The 18,790-nt window shown below is 38.9% G+C and overlaps 1 protein-coding gene across 1 annotated transcript in view; it reads right to left on the bottom strand.

Annotated features, from left to right (window-relative positions):
* Positions 1–18,790, bottom strand: part of LOC117480538 (CUB and sushi domain-containing protein 3-like) — a 217,382-nt gene that overhangs the window by 154,987 nt on the left and 43,605 nt on the right. The window contains 10 exon segments of the mRNA XM_034127877.1: positions 418–744; positions 1,443–1,625; positions 1,948–2,060; positions 2,403–2,506; positions 4,288–4,409; positions 4,847–4,971; positions 5,780–5,867; positions 7,830–7,907; positions 9,116–9,228; positions 16,410–16,650. Of these exon segments, the coding sequence (XP_033983768.1) occupies positions 418–744; positions 1,443–1,625; positions 1,948–2,060; positions 2,403–2,506; positions 4,288–4,409; positions 4,847–4,971; positions 5,780–5,867; positions 7,830–7,907; positions 9,116–9,228; positions 16,410–16,650 (1,494 nt within the window).

Here is an 18,790-nt window from a genome sequence, read left to right on the forward strand (position 1 = left end):
GTAAAGATTTACAACGGTGTTGCGTAAAGGAATGAGGAACAAGAGTTAGGAAGTGTATGAACGATCCTAAATGTTGTTTTTTGTCTTGTTAAGGCATGTTAACTTCATTTGGGGAGTGATGTAATAGCATGTATCTTTAAAGCTTTAGCATTAATTAAAGGACAAGTGTATGCTTTGTGAATGAGAACGTGTGAATTCACACAAATAACTGAAACGAATTAACTTCATCCTGTCATTTACCATAAATAAGATAAAACTATTAATTTGCACTTTACTCTGGATTATTAGAGACAGTCCTGTCCTGATGTTTGCAAAGAGAAATGTACCCTAATCCCGAAGCATGAAAGGGAAATGGAGGATGAAATGCTTTACTATGACTAAATTGGTCTGAATTCAATGGATTGAACAGGTCCTTACTGCTATAGGTGATGTTAAATCCTCGCCCAGACATAGAGTGATCAGCCTGAAACTCCAGCTGCAGCACGTTGCTGTTGGACGTCAGGTGGGAAGGAACTTCGGCCCCTGAGAAGCGTCCTAGTATTGTTGCTTCTGACTGGTCTCCATCTTTGATAGTGAGGAAGTCGTAGGGAGGCTCCAGGTCAAAGTCATTGAAGGCCAGGTGAATCCTGGAGCCAAGCTCAGAGATAATGAGCCACACACAGTTGAGGTTGTTTCCATAGCCCTCCGGGTAGTCAGGAGACAGCACCGTCCCCATGGGAACGGTGAAGTTGGAAAAACAGGGGACTGTGTGTTAAAGAGGATAAAAAACATCTTAGAAATAATTTAAAACTCAAATATCCCAGTTGAGGCCATTTGTTTTATAGCATCTATCACTGGTCACTTGACAATGTACACTGTGCATTCTGCAATGACAGGGTCCGGCAAAAAGATAAGTATAGAACAATGTCAGCGCTGTAAAACTAGCTCAGCAATCAGATGACAGCTCTGCTCCCATGGGTGCTGAGCAGTATGAGAAACATGGAACTATAAGGCAGATGGATCAGAAGAGTCAGTGTACAAATATACAGACAAATAGCAATATAGGGGCACAGGAATACTGCAGTCTCCCAATGGAACTGAAACTAGAATTGTGTTACGGATACGGGTTAGGTGTTATTTAACTCATAGAAGGAGTGCAAGTTGTTTGAGAAAGGACAATATACAATGCAGGTTTTCTTTCTCCTGGGTATTTGAATAACACTACAGTATTCCACTCCATACCCTACTTTCTTCTCTTACAAACCCACCCTACATAACAAGGCAACCATATCCTATCAATTTCCCATTTTATATTATTGCTGTTTAAATCAAATGCACTGCACGGTCATTTAATAACACTGTGATTAATCCTCCAATAAGTTAGTGTCATTGTGAACTTTCCAAGCCCATAAGTAATTGCTTCATTTGCTGTCCTGGAAAAAAAATGCATGTATTGGGCTCACATATGCAGATGGGGATATTAGCCGACCACTGATTGTTGTTCTGGCAGGTTATCATCTTCTCGCCGATCAGCTCGAATCCAAATTGGCATTCAAAGCGCAGAACATTTCCGTTTAGAAAGCCACTTCCCTCTTGGTAACCGTACAGAGGTGTACCAGGGTCACCACAGCTCTCTTTGTCAATTTCTGTGGGAGATGGGGGTAGTGTAGAGAATGGGGGAAGGAAAGAGGGGAAAGGGGAAAAAGTATTAAGTCAAGCTGAGTACTTTTCAGAGGTTTTCAAACATTATCTATAAAGGTCCAGGTGAAGAGTCGGAAAGCCTTCTTTAGAACGTTTTTTCAGAAAGAGATACAGAAGGGGGGGGGGGGGGGGGGGGCAGACAGACGGGCAGATAGGACAGAAAGGCAAACAGGAACATGGATATGTTGCTTTACTGAAAGCGACAGTCCCAGACAGAGGCATGAAAACAGACAGGGACAGATGATATCAGCACTAAAGTCTGTGTACCTTTATAGTTGATCTTGAAGCCAATCGAGCCTACACTCTCATCAGACTGGAGATGGAGCCACATCTGATGGGACATGCTGACAATCAGGTCCGGGACAAAGCTCCCAGTCAGCCTGCAGATAGGGCAACAAAAAGTCACTATGGTATCAAAACCCACTCTGAAACATCATGTGACAAGGAGTAAATATAACATGTGTCCTAAGTCATGTATAATGTATTGAAACAAAAAGAGAACAGACTGTATAACTGTAATTAAAGGGCATTACAGGGTTTACAAAGCAAGTCTTCATTGAAATGGTGCAGTCATTACATTCAAATAGAGGTGATCAGCATATCATGGCTTCAAAACATTATGAAAACAAAAGTAGATCTAGACAGCTATGAAACTAATTTAACCAAATGAGCAATATCAAAGTTCAATATATTTCCAATTGAGCAATTGATTTGGTACTTACACTTGTATTATCGTTTTAGAATCACCTACTTCCCCTCCATCTCCGATTGTTAGTGAATCATACCCAATTTCTAGGTCGAACTCTTCAAAGTTGATCTGAATAACCTGAAATAAAATAAAAAGATAACTTTTATCTCCTGTCCTTTGATATGAGTTATGATGGCAGTGCATGTGGACTTAAAGAAACATTCTGTCTGTTATCCTACAGTGAGGATGGTTTGTGTGTTTACGGAGACTGACATTGTTGCCCTGACAGGTACATTTTTTACAAATTACAAATGATGCGCACGCTTTATTACTAAACAACCAGCAGTTTCATTTTCAGAAAATTCTTAACATGGCTGTTTATTCCCATTACTTGCAATTATTGAGAGACTGTTTCTTCTGCGGATTTCCTGGTGACTGTTTCATTTTGGCAAAAAGACCGAAATGTTTTTGATCAAAAACCAAAACGTAAGACTTCCTACTTACTGTTTATTCAGATAGCTGCATACTATAGCCTACATTCTGCTACTGGTAGCAAAATCACTCATGTCTTTGAAATAAAAATGGAAGACACAAGAATTAACTTGCATTAAATGTGAGTGTTTATAGATGAAGACAAATGCCCTCGTTCATGACATACACCCCTACAAACAAAAGATACCATAAACACAATATGGAAACTGACAGCAGCATCTCTTCACATTACTTTGAGTACAAATCAAATGCTAAAAACCAATCCTGGCAGGCAAATCTAAGAATCTAAAATGTTTAATTTCCTGTCTGCATTCACCCTTGAGATATCCTCGTCAGCTGTCACTGGTTCTGATCTTTTCTCCCTTAACAAATGTTCATCACAAAAGATGACATATTCACTGATCAAGCTGGCAACAGCCTTTTACATTTATAATGATTATGTCTGCTGTAATAAAATATAGCAATATTATCTCAACCTACACTTTGCCGACATGGGTGAGTGATGAAAGAAAGGATGCTGGAATGACGGGTGTCACATCTGTTAATGACAAACATATGATGGCTGCTTGCTCATCCTTAACATCCCTTTCCCAGGCCATTGGGAGGACAATGCCAGCACAATATCCATGTATAACAGCCTCATTACAATACGCGCATAAGCATAATTGCCATAATAACACTAATGGACCAAGTTTCAGTGCCAAGTCAATGGCGTGTTTGCCTAGGCGAGGGCACGGTGGCACAAAGCTGTGGCACATGCCAGTCCTAGTGAGTCTGAGTGAGTGTAAGCTGGATAGTTATTGTTGAGTAGAAGAATAACACTTAGTTACACCCCTGTGTAAATGACACCCTGGAATAACAATAGAGACGGAAATTAATGTAGGAGAGCAGTAATGACCATTACGAAAACAGCTTTGACCCCTTCACTTTGGGAAAAAGCTGATTTCATTCAATCATTATTTCTCTCCATTTCTGTTTCCCAAAATGAATAAAGCAAATGGCTCGACTGCCAATAGTGGAGTCTAGTGCTAAAATGCAATCCATTGCAGCTAGGTAAATTAATGAGGGACAGTGACTGTGAGGGACAGTGAACTTATGTCAAAATCCATGCATATTCTATGTAACCTTTTGCTACCTTGGAAAATAGATGCATACATAAATATGTATCCAGAAGGTTATGCCCAGACAAATGCTCTACACTGAAAGGAGGAAAGCAGGGTATCTACATTACACACATTTTTCTGCAGACCCTGTATTTAATGACTCTAAAGACTTTTTTACACCTCTGAAATGAAAAAAGTAAATTACTTCAGCAAAAGGAATCGACTAGACTGCAGTAAACACTGTTATTGAGTGTTATTGAATTTGAATAGCTGGAATATTTTACTTTGTTTTCTCTATTGTAGACCCTGACTCTTTTGTAGTACCTTGTTTGGATCGCTGGCTGTGATGATCCACACACATTGGGAGTTACTCTCATACTGAATAGGAAAGTTAGGAGATGTAAAAGTCCCAGAGGGTCCTTGTAGATTCGACCCACAAGTTTTCACTGCAACGGCATAAAGATAAACATGAGGAGACAGACAATAAACATATTAAGTTATAAGGCATTTAAAAGATCTTTGATTATTCAGATACACATACAGAATTTGTATATACATCATTTAGTAGGTAAATACACATGAATATGCTCAGAAGGCAGAGTTATAACTCCTCCATTGTGATATGACAGACTTGTAATGTATTGTTTGCACAAGTAGAGAGAATGTGTATTAGCTGCATTTCCATTAATCAAATTCTAAAAGGTCCTACAGGTATTATGAAACAGAAAAACAGAGCATTTTGGAAGGTAAAAGTAGAGTGATACAGCAAAGGCTCTCATACATAATTAACACAAATGAACTTTCCTCTATCCGCACAGAGCCTATATCCAGAGGCACTGCCTTAATCAAACTGTTTCATTAGCTCTTCAGAAGCCCCGCTCACCCTTGCAGATGGGTCTGTGGTCGCTCCAAGCAGCGAAGACTTCTGCCACGCGCTGGCAGGTAATCGTTTTGGAACCCTGCAGCACATGGTCTTCATCACAGGTAAATTGAGCAGTTGCTCCAATGCTGAGAAGATAACAAACACTATCAATGCCTGAAAGAGCAAATCAATTGCTAAAAATTACTCCAGAAGAAATATCAAATTCATGATTTAACTAATGTCATCATAACAGGTTAACATCGCACTATTCATCAATCCTGTATATCATATTCAGTAGACACAGGTCGAATTTCTTAATTCATTCATTCATTCATTATTCTCAGTCTCCAAATATACAGCATAAATGTCCGAGTGAAATAATGGTAACCTTTTCACATGAACTGATAAACACCTTAATTATGTTCATATGATTGCTGGACATTTAATATATTGCCGGACAGACCTAATAGTAGAGAGTTATCTTAGACATAGAGAGTGTATACTTATGTAAACAACAAAACATATACTCAGTTTTACAGGGACCTGAGAGTTGATTTAACTGTGGTATGAAGCTGCATTCTGCCCAACATATCAGATTATTAAGTCTGCAACATGTCAATAGTCAAAAAGTCATGTGGATCTTTATTCTCTGCTGAGAAGTGCTGCTGAGAAGTGCACAAAATACAAGCAGCAAGAAGATTATCTATGACCCTGGCAAATAGATTAAAGACTCCATAATGAATTGAAATATTGTAAATCTTCAAAACTGATGCAGGTTTCCCTAACAAGATTAAAACTGTGTTTGTTTAAACCATTTTTGGAGATTTAACAGAATGTGACAGCAATAATTGAAATATGCTGCATTTCCTAACACTGAAATTGGATGGAGAGCCCTTCTCAACTATATCCCACCAACTGAGCAGCATCTCTCCAGCTGCTGGAGCACCAACTCACCTGAAGTTGGAGCCAGTGCGTTTGCCATTCTCCGACTCCCCTGGGTCGGGGCAGTAATTAGACACCTGTTTGAATCCTCCCTCATTCACTGAGAGAGAAAGAGAAGGACCAAGAATGCTGTGAGAAAGATACTTTAGTTGGCCGAGCTCTGTACTTACAGAAAACACCCACTGCAGTGAAAAGCATTCGAGTTGTGCTCTTGTCCGTTTGAACGTTGTGGTCATATCCGATAACATAATTTGGTTCCAGGAATGACATCTGTTTGCCATACAGTGATTTGTTTGTGGTGGCTGCCATCATTTTAACATTGGCCACCACATATTGATTTGAAATTGTTTTGTTATTTAAAAAGGGTGAAATCATGTTTGATTGTAAAGCTGCACGCAGGGCATTGATTCGCTCAGTCCCTCCTTTCCCACTTTCACAAACACATTGACAACGGACTGTTTGTGAAAAGCAATGCAAACTCTGAATCAAAACATGTTTATGCACAAGAGAAAGGATTGTTGTTGGCTATTGCTGGCGGAGAAAATAAGTCGGCTGGCTGAATTGATCTGGATTTCATGAATTGTTAGTATCATGAACACAAAAACAATTCCAAAACTGATGCATTGTAGGTGACTGATACGTTATATGAATCTATCTTCTTAACCCATCGCTTTCAATTTGACACCCTATTTGTCATATTATCTATAAGCAGTAGTATGAAGTGCCTAGCTAGTAAATATTGCAATAAGTCTATTTTAGTTTCTACCACAAATATAATCTTATTCTATGGGGAAGACTGCCAGCCAACACGGTCACAGAGTTTGGCTTGCCAGTCATTTGGCAGCGCTGATGTGGATACACATGTGCTTTGTGATATCAGCTTGAGTGCCCAGGGTAAATGCTACTCTTACCTGAGCTACACAAAATAAAAGGAAATATATCTGGGCCCAAAAGGGACTAAGAGGATTAAATAGCCTTTGACTATCAATTGCAGAAGCTACAACTATCACTCATTGAGACTCTCCTTACATAATAAAAGTTTAAGTATACTACATAAGGCCTTGTAGATATTCTTATGAATAGAGTATAGCCTTTGCTAAGGTAAGGAATGTAGAGAAGTGGCTAAGAAGAAAGAAAAAAGCGCAGCTATGTTGTGACTTTTAACAAGCTCCCCCTCACATTATGATCTGTAAATCAAAGACTGCATGAAGTGGAAATTAATATCATGAAATATAGGACCATTATTATGGCTCAGGTTTGTTGTAGAATTAGCAATAAGACATCGACCCACACACACAAAGGCACTTGGTTTTTAAAAGAGAAGTGTTTTTTCCTTGACATTGTTCAGGAAGTTCATTAGCTTTGAAGTTAATTGTTGGAGGTTATGAAACGGGGTTCAATTATATGCAATAAACCCACAAGGCACATGAAGTATATCTTTATAGTGTTTTAAATGATATACAGTATTGCCTCAGAAAAGATTAACGGGTTCTGCATTATTCATGTCTCCATGCAAGGCGAATCTATGACACATAAGGTAATAAAAATTACAACCTGTTATAATTGAAGTGTATAGCACACAGTGGAGTAAGGGGGAATTGTGTTGCAGGTTAATGTTAATGACAGAGCAAGCAATTAGAATGCATTCACTTTGGTCTGAAGAGTACACAAATCATCTGACAAGTGAGTGGTCACTCAACCTTGACTACCGCTGTGTGTTTAGTTCACACAGTGCATGAACATAAGACAATCTGATGTGCTGCTGAAATAGTAGAGAAACACTAGAGCTGATTGAATTAAGCATTGTTGATTCAAAATACATAACCAGGCCTGATCTAGCCGAGTGTCAGGACAGGAAGTCTGTTACATGAGCGGAAATAGGTCATCAGAAAGAAAAAGAGACTGCACTTCTGCTAAATCTAGTACTGTAGCTTAATTTCTTCACCAAATGATGCAGCAAAGAAAATAGACAAGAAAGAAACAAAGACCCAGAACACAAGCCCTACATAAACAAAAAATCCAAACAATGAAAACAGTTGCATAAGAAAAATAAAAGACTTACTCAAAGACAGTTTGTTAGTGTTGTCCTTTCCTGGTAATAATTTTACCCCTCTGGATTTAAGCTCTCCAGAGCTTTTCACTGGTCGAGAGCAATAGAAAGAGTTCATTAGATAAAAGAAGTTACAGTATTAGATGTGAGAAGATACAGTACAATTGTTTCTTTCTCTAGATAATCATTTCTATGAAGAACATCAACATTAATTGCTACTGGTGAGAATCTTTTTACAAAAGGAAATGAGTCCAATGGCTCTGATGCATTCCTAAGGGTTGCCCTGGCAATTCTATAAAACCTAAATTAGTTTCTCATGTTTGGTCATTTATATAACTCAGACATATTAAACAGTGGATCAAAATTGATTGGTCAGAGCAGATTAAATGGTTAGAGCGTGTAGGGGGAAATTCTACGCTGAATTGAAGAGCAGCCAAAGGACTGCAATGCTACAGCCCAAGACAGTCTCATTAAACACAGTAAGAGCCATATTGCTCACAAAAGCCAGGTGATGCAAGCGGCAGTCATCATTTGTAATCATCAAAAGCATAGCCAAAAGCAATAAATGATTTCTCAAGCAAAAACATGGCTGTTTGAATTTGACAACATTTAGATAATACCTCTCCTGTGAACTACACTGTTGGTCAAATGGTTCATTCAACCCGTTATTAATGTAATGCTCAAAAGCACTAATAAAACCTCGTAGTGCCTGTTGGTGCTTAAAAAAGATTTGCCCTTTACATCATAATTACCAAACGCATATAGAAATTGCTTTACGACAGCACAACCATGCACTGCAATAGGTGAGAAATACGATTTTTCATCTATTGATTTCATGTCTCCATTTACAATGAGTTCCACCATGTGCATGTTACTGAAGATTTGATAAAGCCTTGTATTGTGAGGTTGCAGGTTTCATATCTGGCTTGGTGCCAGGCTTTAAGCCTTTGTAGTATAGTGTATGCAGCACATACTGTGACTTTAAAGTCCTGCCAGAGAACAATGTCAGGGTAATGGATTATCGAGCTGCTGGAGCTGGGTTTTATAAGAGGAAAGCATATACAGTATTTATCTCTGAAATGTTTTGATTAACAAGGCCCTTTGAAGTCAATGGTTTGAAGCAAAGAAGACCCTAATGCCCTCTACAGAGGGGGTATTAATCAAACTCTATAATATTCAGTTAACAAAAGATCAAAAACATGTTTTGCAATTACAGTGTGTTCTTCTTACGATGATCCCTTTATGTTTAAGAAGGGGGCCCTCTATTATGATGTGCAAATTAAGTAATCATGTCTTACCTTGATACTGGGCCCTGAAGCCTTTGTGGCGGTGGTTGCTTTCTGTCACGAAATGCAGCCGGAGCCAGTTTGTGTTGCTGATGATGGGTGCTGGAATATTCATTCCAGTTATCCTGAGTGTAAAGAGTCACAACATAAAGAAAACACATGTCATCGGTTTAAACTTTTACTCAACTAAAGAGCTTATTTGTCAATAGCATTCTTGTGTTGCCATAATCACCTACAAGAAAACAGGTAATTGGGTAAAATGAAGAAACCATGAATAAAAACTTTGGAGAATATTATATGAACTTAGAAAGATGAGAAAAAGTCATCCATGTATTTAGTATGTCAGGATTTACAAGTATATGCACAAATTAGTGGCGAATAGTAACAAAGAGAAAGAATAAGCGCGTTTTAATTGTGCTGTTATTTACATTGGCAGGGGTCTTTGTCAAAACTTGCCTGTGTGACTCAAGTCTGTGTGTCCTGACTACATCTGCTTTACCGTGTGTTTCAGATGCAGCATCAGGGACCATTTATAATTGGGAGATTTAAAGCAGCCAGGGGCCTTTTTTGTTTGTATGGCTGACCAGCTATGGCTTTTTTCAATTGTCTTTCAATCCCAGCACCACACCCTGTCGTACCACGGTCAAGAGCACACAATGCCATTCTACAGTATCTATCAAACAGAGACTGGGGACAGACTGAAAAAGAGTGGAGTGCAGTTGAGCCCAGTGTTCCCAAATCGGCTCAGTGGAACAAAAAACAATGTGTTAACTTGTTATTATGCCTGTCTGAATGTGTGTGAGCGTAGTCATGGTTAAGGTTTGTTTTTTTATCTAATTTCTTTGGCATTTACTGCAGAGTCACCAAAGGGGCAGGCTGGAAGAAAAAAAAAAGAATCAAAGAAATGTGAAGGTGGCAGTGAGAAAGAGATAGGAAGAGAGTGATGAGAATGAATAGAGGATGACTTTTCCCCTCAGAGGCCATTTCAGACATAGGAAAAACATTAGTAAGTCTATTTGACATTATGTCAACTAACCAATATTACTCCAGAGAAGGGAAATCAGACAGATTATAGGCTGTTGCATGCTTTACTTTTTGATTGTCGAGCAAACAAATTACCATTTTTTGAATACTGATACTTTAATACTAATTATCCATCACAAGGATAGATGGCAGTTCCCAGTAAAGAATTAATACGATATTTATTCTCTCATTGCTTCAATGTTAAAATGCTAATGATACCAATAAATGGCAGAATGAAAAAGAGCAGCCCTAAGGTAGCCGGACTATTTAGGAAAAACTGCCTTCATGTTGCCTGTAGTGAGAGCAGCAAATGATCACAAGATTTCTGCTAGTAGTCTAAAGGAAAATGGATAGTGACAATAAAGCTGTAACCATCTGGATGTTTCATTGTTGCTCAAGGCAGAGCAGGAGTGATCTTACGAATGTATGACCAGCAGACGTTAATATACTGTTTTCTCCATGGCAAAATATGGGAGTGGAAGTGAAACATGATCTGCCATGAACACTAAATAAAGGCTTGATGACACTCTACAGAGGAACAATGGGAACATTTGTGTCTATGTGAAGCAAACCATTCTATTTATTTAACAACAGTCTGTATATAAACTTACTACCCCTGATGTGACCTGAGAAATTGACATCTAGTGTGCAAACATGTTCTCTTGCTTCTCATGATGTCTTTATGTAAGCAAAAGGTAATGCAAAATAATTTAGATCTACTTTACAAAATTGTACGTTTGTCACCAGTACTTGTCAATGTATTTGTCATTCCAAACAAAATAAATTAGTGGATAATAGGCTGCCTATTACTTTTAAAACATTGAAAAACTATTGAATGCTGTCTACTGTTTTCTCATTGTAAGTCCGATTGGTCAAATTGATTCCTCTCATAATGCACCATGCCATCTCCGCAGACTCACTCAGGCTGTCCATTTGTTCCTTCTGAGATACAGTATGCGAAATGGCTTTTCAGAGATTACTTCCTAGCATGAGTGAAGTGTTTTTATGTGTTTGCTTTGATCAACATTTGAGCATGGTTCCTATCATTTTATTTGGGGCGTCTCAAGGACTAATGGTAGATTCTGACATTGGTTTGTGAGGCAAATCAGAGTTCTCATTACATTCTCTGAGTAAAATGGATATGATAGGAAAGGATAAGGGGTTAACGGGAGCATCTCATCAAAATACCAACGCATCGAGTCTCAATGTGCAGGTACTGGGGCCAAATGTGGCATTGAGGCCAGAGGGAGAAGTTGTGATCTCTCGTGATTCTACTTAATTTCACAGTGAAGTCAGTCATACATAAAGTAGGTTAACCACAGATAATAAGTGATCAATTCCAATTTGACAGAAAAAGATAGGTCCAGGTGATTATTTATTTTCCTTTACCTTTCCCCAACCCGTTCAATCACACTCAAACAGTCTTGAAGTGAAGATGCTGGGAAATTCAACAATAATTACATTTGGCTACACAAACCACAAAAAACGTAAACATTTACGGTTTTAAATGAAAATAATCACTTTCTGAATACATATGATGAAGTTCAATTGATATCTTACTGTTTGTGCGTTGGTCTTTTTATGAGGAGGTGGATCTTTCAGATCAAATTGTCTATGGTATCTTTCACATTCTATTGTAAGTGTATAATGTAGTGATGGATTCACACTAGTCTGGTTCCGGTCTTGATTTGGTCTCGGCCTGCCTTGGTCTTGTCTTGGTCTTGGTACACTTGGTACAGGACTTGGACTTGGTTAAGGTGGTCTTGACTACAACACTACTGGCCACTTTATTAGGTACACCTGTTCAACTGTTCATTAACACAAATATCTCATCAGCCAATCACATGGCAATAACTAAATGCATTTAGGCATGTAGACATGGTCAAGACGACCTGGTGAAGTTCATAGAGTGGCCGGTGAGTGTAAATTACTTTTATAATATATGTTGTGAAGGGATAAGCTCTATATCGCCCCTCTAATTAGTCCCTCTTTAAAGGCTGTTCTGGGGTTGTACTTGTACAGTGTGGTGCCTGTCTGCCAGTAGATTGACTTGTGAGAACAGTAAGCCTGTCACAGTATACCCAGTAGTTTCTTACAATAATTTCCCTGGTGTAATACCTGGGTCAATTGTCAATTCATCTTCCTCCAATCAAACATTGCATTCTTCCCAGGCAGACTGCAGTAGAGGACGATAGCTTATAGAGACATTTTGATGGCTCATATTTTGCCTGGGAAGATCAATAATAACTCCAAGGAAGAAGAAATTGAATCCAATACACATGGTGTTATAACCAAAAGTTGGAAATGTAGCTGCAGGGCTCCTCTTGCTCGAAACCTGCTTTGAATATTGTAATCTTTCTCTGACAACCATTTAGCCGGTGTGCTTGAATAGGGCTGTTCATATTCAATAAACTAAACAAATATTGCCAGATTGCTTGGCGCATTAACAATTTATTCTTTAATCTCAGCTTCCTTTGGATGTTTACAACATGCAGAGTAAATGTAATAGTACCCATTGAGAAATAAATCTGCTAAGAAACAAATGATGGAAAGGTAAATATGGAGAGGAAGCATAAAGAAATTTTACAGAACATTTTGTGATCATATTCCATAGTATATAAGCAGAAAAGTGTATCAAATAACCGCATAGCCCTTCAGTCTTTTCAGGTTACGTGTCCTTATTTGAAATAATGAGTGATGTGTAATCTACAGCTTGTTGTTTTTGCCCTTTGCAAGCATGGCTGTACAATCATATTAAAGGTCAGAAGAATAACAAAAAACTGTTTTCCTTGGTCCAGCTAGACTCCGAAGTTGGCATTCGTAAAAAGGAAACTGAGATTTTCTTTTTGGTCTATTTTCACGGTGATTGATGGGTAGCCTCACATCAACCTTCCCCAGCGTGACAACACTGGGATCAACAAACTCATTTGCAGAAAACTGATAGAAATCTTCAATTGATAAAACGATACAAATTCCTGTCAGCAAAACATATTCCTTGCCCAAGAGTCTTGGCTTTTGAGTACTATTACGGCCCGTCCACACAGCGGCGTGCGTTGAAGCTTGCCGGCGGGCGTGTCTGAAACTCGACCAACAACCAATCACATGAATCTCCCGCCCCTGACACACATGCAGCGGTTTGATTGGCTAGAGCTTGTACTGGCATATGATTCGATTGGCTGACGCTTCTGCCGAGGCTTCAAAAGTTGAACATTGCTTAACTTTTGCAGCGAGCCACGCCAGCAAAGCTCCGCTTCGCTTCCCACAATGCAGTTTGGCGAAAAGTGACGTCACCCCATTCAAAGTGAATGGTGAAGCTTTCAACGCACGCCGCTGTGTGGACGGGCCGTGAGGAATTGTTTTTTTTAGCAGTCGTCATCATCCATCATCCCCTTTCAGCAAATTGGCTGGCAAAATTGGGCAGTTTAAAAGCTTACTTCATTTTATATTTTATAACAACAACTTAAATAGTCCAAATAAATTAAATATTGTAATATTCTTAGTATCTCCCATATGTGTTGAACTCTATAGATTGGCATATCTTATTTTCCAGTATGAAAGTGAATCATTCTTTTAGGGATGACGTTTTTGTCTTTTAATACAATATTACTTTTCTATCTTCATACTTTACATATTGTTTATCACTCTGTTTCACCACAGGTTGAGAGAGGATAACAAGTCAAGTTGGGACACACTTTAAGTCCATTTGCCTGAAAAAGGCTAAGAAGAGATGTTAAATCTGGCTGACTTTGAGGTTCCAGGCTGTCAATCATCGTTAAGCAGCTCTAAACCTCAAGGGTACATTGACAGTTTGCTTGTCTCTGCCTGCAGCTGGTGCTATATGTTAGGATGCTTCAACGTTTAGCTGTCCATTGGCCTTGTACACAGCGAGAGACACTCATAAAATAAAAGCGAGTGAGAGCAATGAAATGTATGGGCATGCGAGAATTGTTCGCTCTGAATTGTGTTTGTTTGCTTGTCTGTTTGTTTACCTGGCCGAGTTGAAGCCTTCCCTCTCCGCTTCACTCTAGCTCACTGAGTCCCATTAGGATTGTTGGGCTTAAAACCAGAAGTCGGCCTGACAGCCTCCGACATTCGGTGTCATACAATAACATCTTGCAGATTCAAAGCATTCCAGTTATGCATAATGAGTGCTTACCACATACCTATACAACAACTTCAAATAAATGGTGTTACTTATTAAATTGCTTTGCCTGAATAAACACAATATTTGTCTTTTTTACCCTCTCCTTGGACACAGGACTGAAATATAACCTAGTTGAAGCCACCAGTTCACTCTTAAGGGTTAAAACTCAATAAAAGTATATTGAGTAGTACGCATTGCATGCTATATTCCATTGATTTAAAAAAAAAAAATAGACATAATAATATATGCTAATGTTTTACTACTGTTAAATAATGCTGTGCATTTGCCAGTAAAAGGTTTGAAAGACATTTGTTTTTAATCATTAGAAAAATAAATAGTTATAAAATGCATGGATTCTCTTAAATCCTGAAAAACAAGATATTACTAGACAATGCATTTACCACTGGGGCTTTGAGAGGCATTTCTGTCAGTGAAAGAGTTAATTTTGGAGAGAAGAGGATTACCTGATGGTGTGTCAAAACACATCAGTGTCATCACCATATCCTCTTTCTGTCAAACTCCTAAGCTACGTCAACATTCAATACTTAGCAGTCAACACCACACTCAGAGCACCTCTCCTTTGACTCCCCCTGTCTCTCACTGACACACTGTCTGTCTCTCTCTCCCCCTCTGACTCCGGGAGACAACTCTCAGGGACAACAAAGCTTGTACCTCAATGATTGATTAGAGCTTCTTTCAGCCAATTACAATTAATGCCCGGCAGGATCATATAGACCTGGCAAATGCTCCCATTCGCTCAGGACATGGAAAAGATGGATAACATTAGCCTCAAGGTTGGGGGTCAAACCCATTTAATTTGCCCGTGTTTCAGTTGGGAGTACCTTCTACATCAAGCCTTTACAGGAATCCATCAAGTGTCTGAAGGCTGCTTTTTAAACAAAACTCTGTTCAAGATGTACTGTATAGGTCATGTGATCTTTAATTTGACTTATCACACTTAGTCACGCATGCGTTCTGTTATTCAATTTGATTCGATCAGAAGCACAAGACATATTCAAAAGGTTCTCTGCACACAACTGTCCATGCAAATGCATCAAGGTACATGAACATGCCAGCTGGCCTTTCCCCTTAAGTTTCCAATACATGTGGCTGATTTTAGAGTGCTGCTCTTGTCAAATATTACGACTCCGTGCTCATGCATACACAGAACCTTTGTTTTTTTGCATCCTTCAAGATCACAGCAAGAAGGCCTCGTTATCCCAAGAACTGAGACACAGTCCTAAGGCGATACAGCCTTGTTTTATCAAGCTCACCCCTCTCTTTGGAATAAATTAAGAGCTGCCGATACAGTAGCGCACTCTCTTGTGATCTGTCAAATCTAGACTCGACAGGTATTTATTCTCTCTACGAGCGTCCATAACCTTCTGTTTTTGTTATAAATAAACTACATTTTTAGATATACAGGATTTTGATCACTATGGTGCCCATAAAAAGACTGATCTAGGTAAATAATTTATATTTTCAAACTGAATGTAATCTTTTTGTTGGATAAAATAAATTGTTATAGTTTATTATTAACCATACTAATTGTTTTGCAATTGCTTTCAAATCTTCAAGCTCTTTATTGCAACCCAGGCCATCAAATAAATTAAAAGTTTTATCTCTTTGGATTTATTCCTCTTTTCACACACGCCTACTATTTTGATGGAGTTCTTTTGTATGTTTGGGGTCCAGTTTGGGTTTGGACGTGCAGGTTTGGGGCTGTAAGCTCATTGTAACACTATGTTATATTGGGTCACACGGATAAACACAAGTTCTTACTTAATTGTAACTTCAAATTGTCAATCGAAACTTTCTTGCTAGCGTCTCTGGATTATAAAATGTCTGGCCTACATTTGGTTTGGCAGCCCTGTCTGCTAAATGAATATAGGCCATGATTTACCAAGAGTATTTTTAGCATGTATATCACACAGGTTTAACAATAACAAGAAAACTATTGAGATAATTATCAACTGATGCATAACACATTTTATCTTCAGTTCAACCTAATCTTACTTTTATGCAATCCCTTATCAACACCATACAACATGCTCCAAAACCAAAACAACTTGTGTCAGTGCTCTGCTTGTTAAATATAATCAATAAAAGAGCCACACTCTTTCTCACAGCTCAACTCACCAGATGCTTGCCGGTTCAGATCCTTCTACTTCAAGATAATCAGACTTCTCCTCCATCTGAAATTCAGTGAAAACCAAGGAGATGGTGTCCCCGGGATCTGCCAGGATGGTCCACTTACACTCCCCACTGCTGCCAAGGCCCCCAGCAGCTCCACCAGCACTGGTGGAATCACCGCTGGGGAAATCAAAGCTGGAGATGAGCCCGCTGGAGCCCCTCAGGGTGCCACCGCACGTGTCCTCCGCTGTCAGTCACCAAAGAGAAAAGCAAAAAGGTTATGTCGGAGTTCAAAATGTCAAAACAAGTGGCTTCAGGCATAAAACATTCGTACCTGTCACTTCAAATAAATAAAAACCAGCAAAATACCAATTTGGAAGCTGATCTTAAAGCTGCACAGGCCATTTAAACACATCATTATACTGTATTATTATTATTTTAAACGCATGTTGTCGAGTCTAATACCTACAGTTACTGTAATTATGTTACTGTAATTTTGTGCTCTTTCCTCTCTTTTCCCTGATCTTGTCTCCTCCCTTTATCCAAGAGTCAGTAATTCCTCATTATGTCCTCCAAGCCCCCTAAAGTTTAAGGAAACAAACAAATTATGGTAAACAGGGCTTGTGATGCTGTGAAATTGTATATTTTTTTCCTCCAATGTGGGAAGCATGGCACGTCAGTTGAATGTTAATGCACTCAACCATAACAGTGGCTTGCTCTCTTTCCCTCCACATCCCTTTTCCCCCCTTTCTCCCCCACCCTTTCTTATATCTCTCAATCTCTCTCTCTCTGTCTCTCTCTCTCTCTCGCTTCATCCCTCCCCTCCGAGCCCTCTCAGATCTTTCTACTATTAGTCACCATCCTCCCCTCTACCCCTGTATCCGTTTTTTCTCCCTTAAGAATTCTAATGATGGCAGGGCTTTCACAGTTTTCACATAATTTAAGACTAATATGTGACACTCAGCTGGGCCAGCTGAAACCTTTGATGGCTCAGCGCTCCACTCAGGGCTGTCAGAGCTGCCAGCCTTGGAACATTCCTGCATGCTGCATTACATGATTGGTCAAGGAACAAGGAAGCTGGTGTATGAAATTCAAAAGAAGATTAAGAGAAAAGAGGTGAAGATGGGAGAGCAGGAGCTGCTAGTTAGCTTGATCTATGTCCTTTGACACATTAGCTGAAGCGTAGCATCTGATCAAAGTCTTCATAGAAGGAGCAGAGATGTCATTGATACTGTGTGAGACATCAATGGCTGAACACACATATGATTTAGATCAAGGGCCGACTGGTGTGTAGACTACACCAAGGGCAGGATTGTATTTGTTGAATGCCTACAGCCGTGTAACAAGAGAAGCAAGTGTCAGTGATAGATTGTGTATCATTAAAGCATTTAAGATGGCATAGAGTGCCAAAGAGATGTGTTGATTAAATTCCGAAAGGCTGAAATGTAACTGGAATTCAACTGTCTATTCAAGTCAAACCAAAGGTACCATCACTTTTTAACCTTGATGACAGACAGTGGGGTAGCGTAAAGTGTCCTTATGTCATTCAAGGCAAATAAAGCAATAAAGGAGTGGAGGAAACGCATTAGATAATGAGGACGGAGAGAGTAGGAGAAGAGAGGAGACAAAAAAGTGGAATAGAAAGATGCAGGGGGATAGGTGAGAGGTGAGTGTGAGTAAAAAAGGCAAAAGGATAGGAAATAAACGAGAGATAGACTGGAATTTTGCAAGAGACAAAGACAAACAGGAGAAATAACAGGGATGGGATAGAATTTTCTTTTTTAAATGTCAACAGGTCAGCCTAAAGACAATCAAACAAGCATCTCTGCAGCCAAAACCCACCCTCCTCGTATTAGTGACTCGACCGAATGGTAGCAAATGTCCCTTTCCTAGGACCCTCTAGTTCATTTCACTCCTCTCCTACACGCAATACTTACGCTCCCATAACACCAGAATTCAGTAATGACCACATATGACTTGAAAAAGGTCAAGCTGTACTTTTCTAGAAACTAAAGACTAGCTCGAAGATCCAAAAAGTCATGATAATGTTTAGAGTATTTAGTGTATTCAAAATGGAATTGTACTATTTAAAAAACTATATGAAACATTTGATGAGTAGTGTTTCTATCAAACAGTATTAAAGTTCAAACACCCATACATTCTTCATTCTACTACATTTTTAAGCATCTTTAAGCTAAAAACATCCTATTCGTTCAATTGTTCTGCTTTTATTTACCTAGTTATTCTCCATCATTTAAAGTTATTCAAAGCTGGTGACATGGCAACAAAAAACTGGTTGGTGGAAAACTATTAGCAGCCACAAAAAAACTAAAGAATCATGGCATTTTTACAAGGATTACAAAGTAAATTCACTTTATGATAACCAA

The sequence above is a fragment of the Trematomus bernacchii genome, unplaced genomic scaffold, assembly GCF_902827165.1.
Source record: "Trematomus bernacchii unplaced genomic scaffold, fTreBer1.1, whole genome shotgun sequence".
Classification (NCBI taxonomy): domain Eukaryota; kingdom Metazoa; phylum Chordata; class Actinopteri; order Perciformes; family Nototheniidae; genus Trematomus; species Trematomus bernacchii.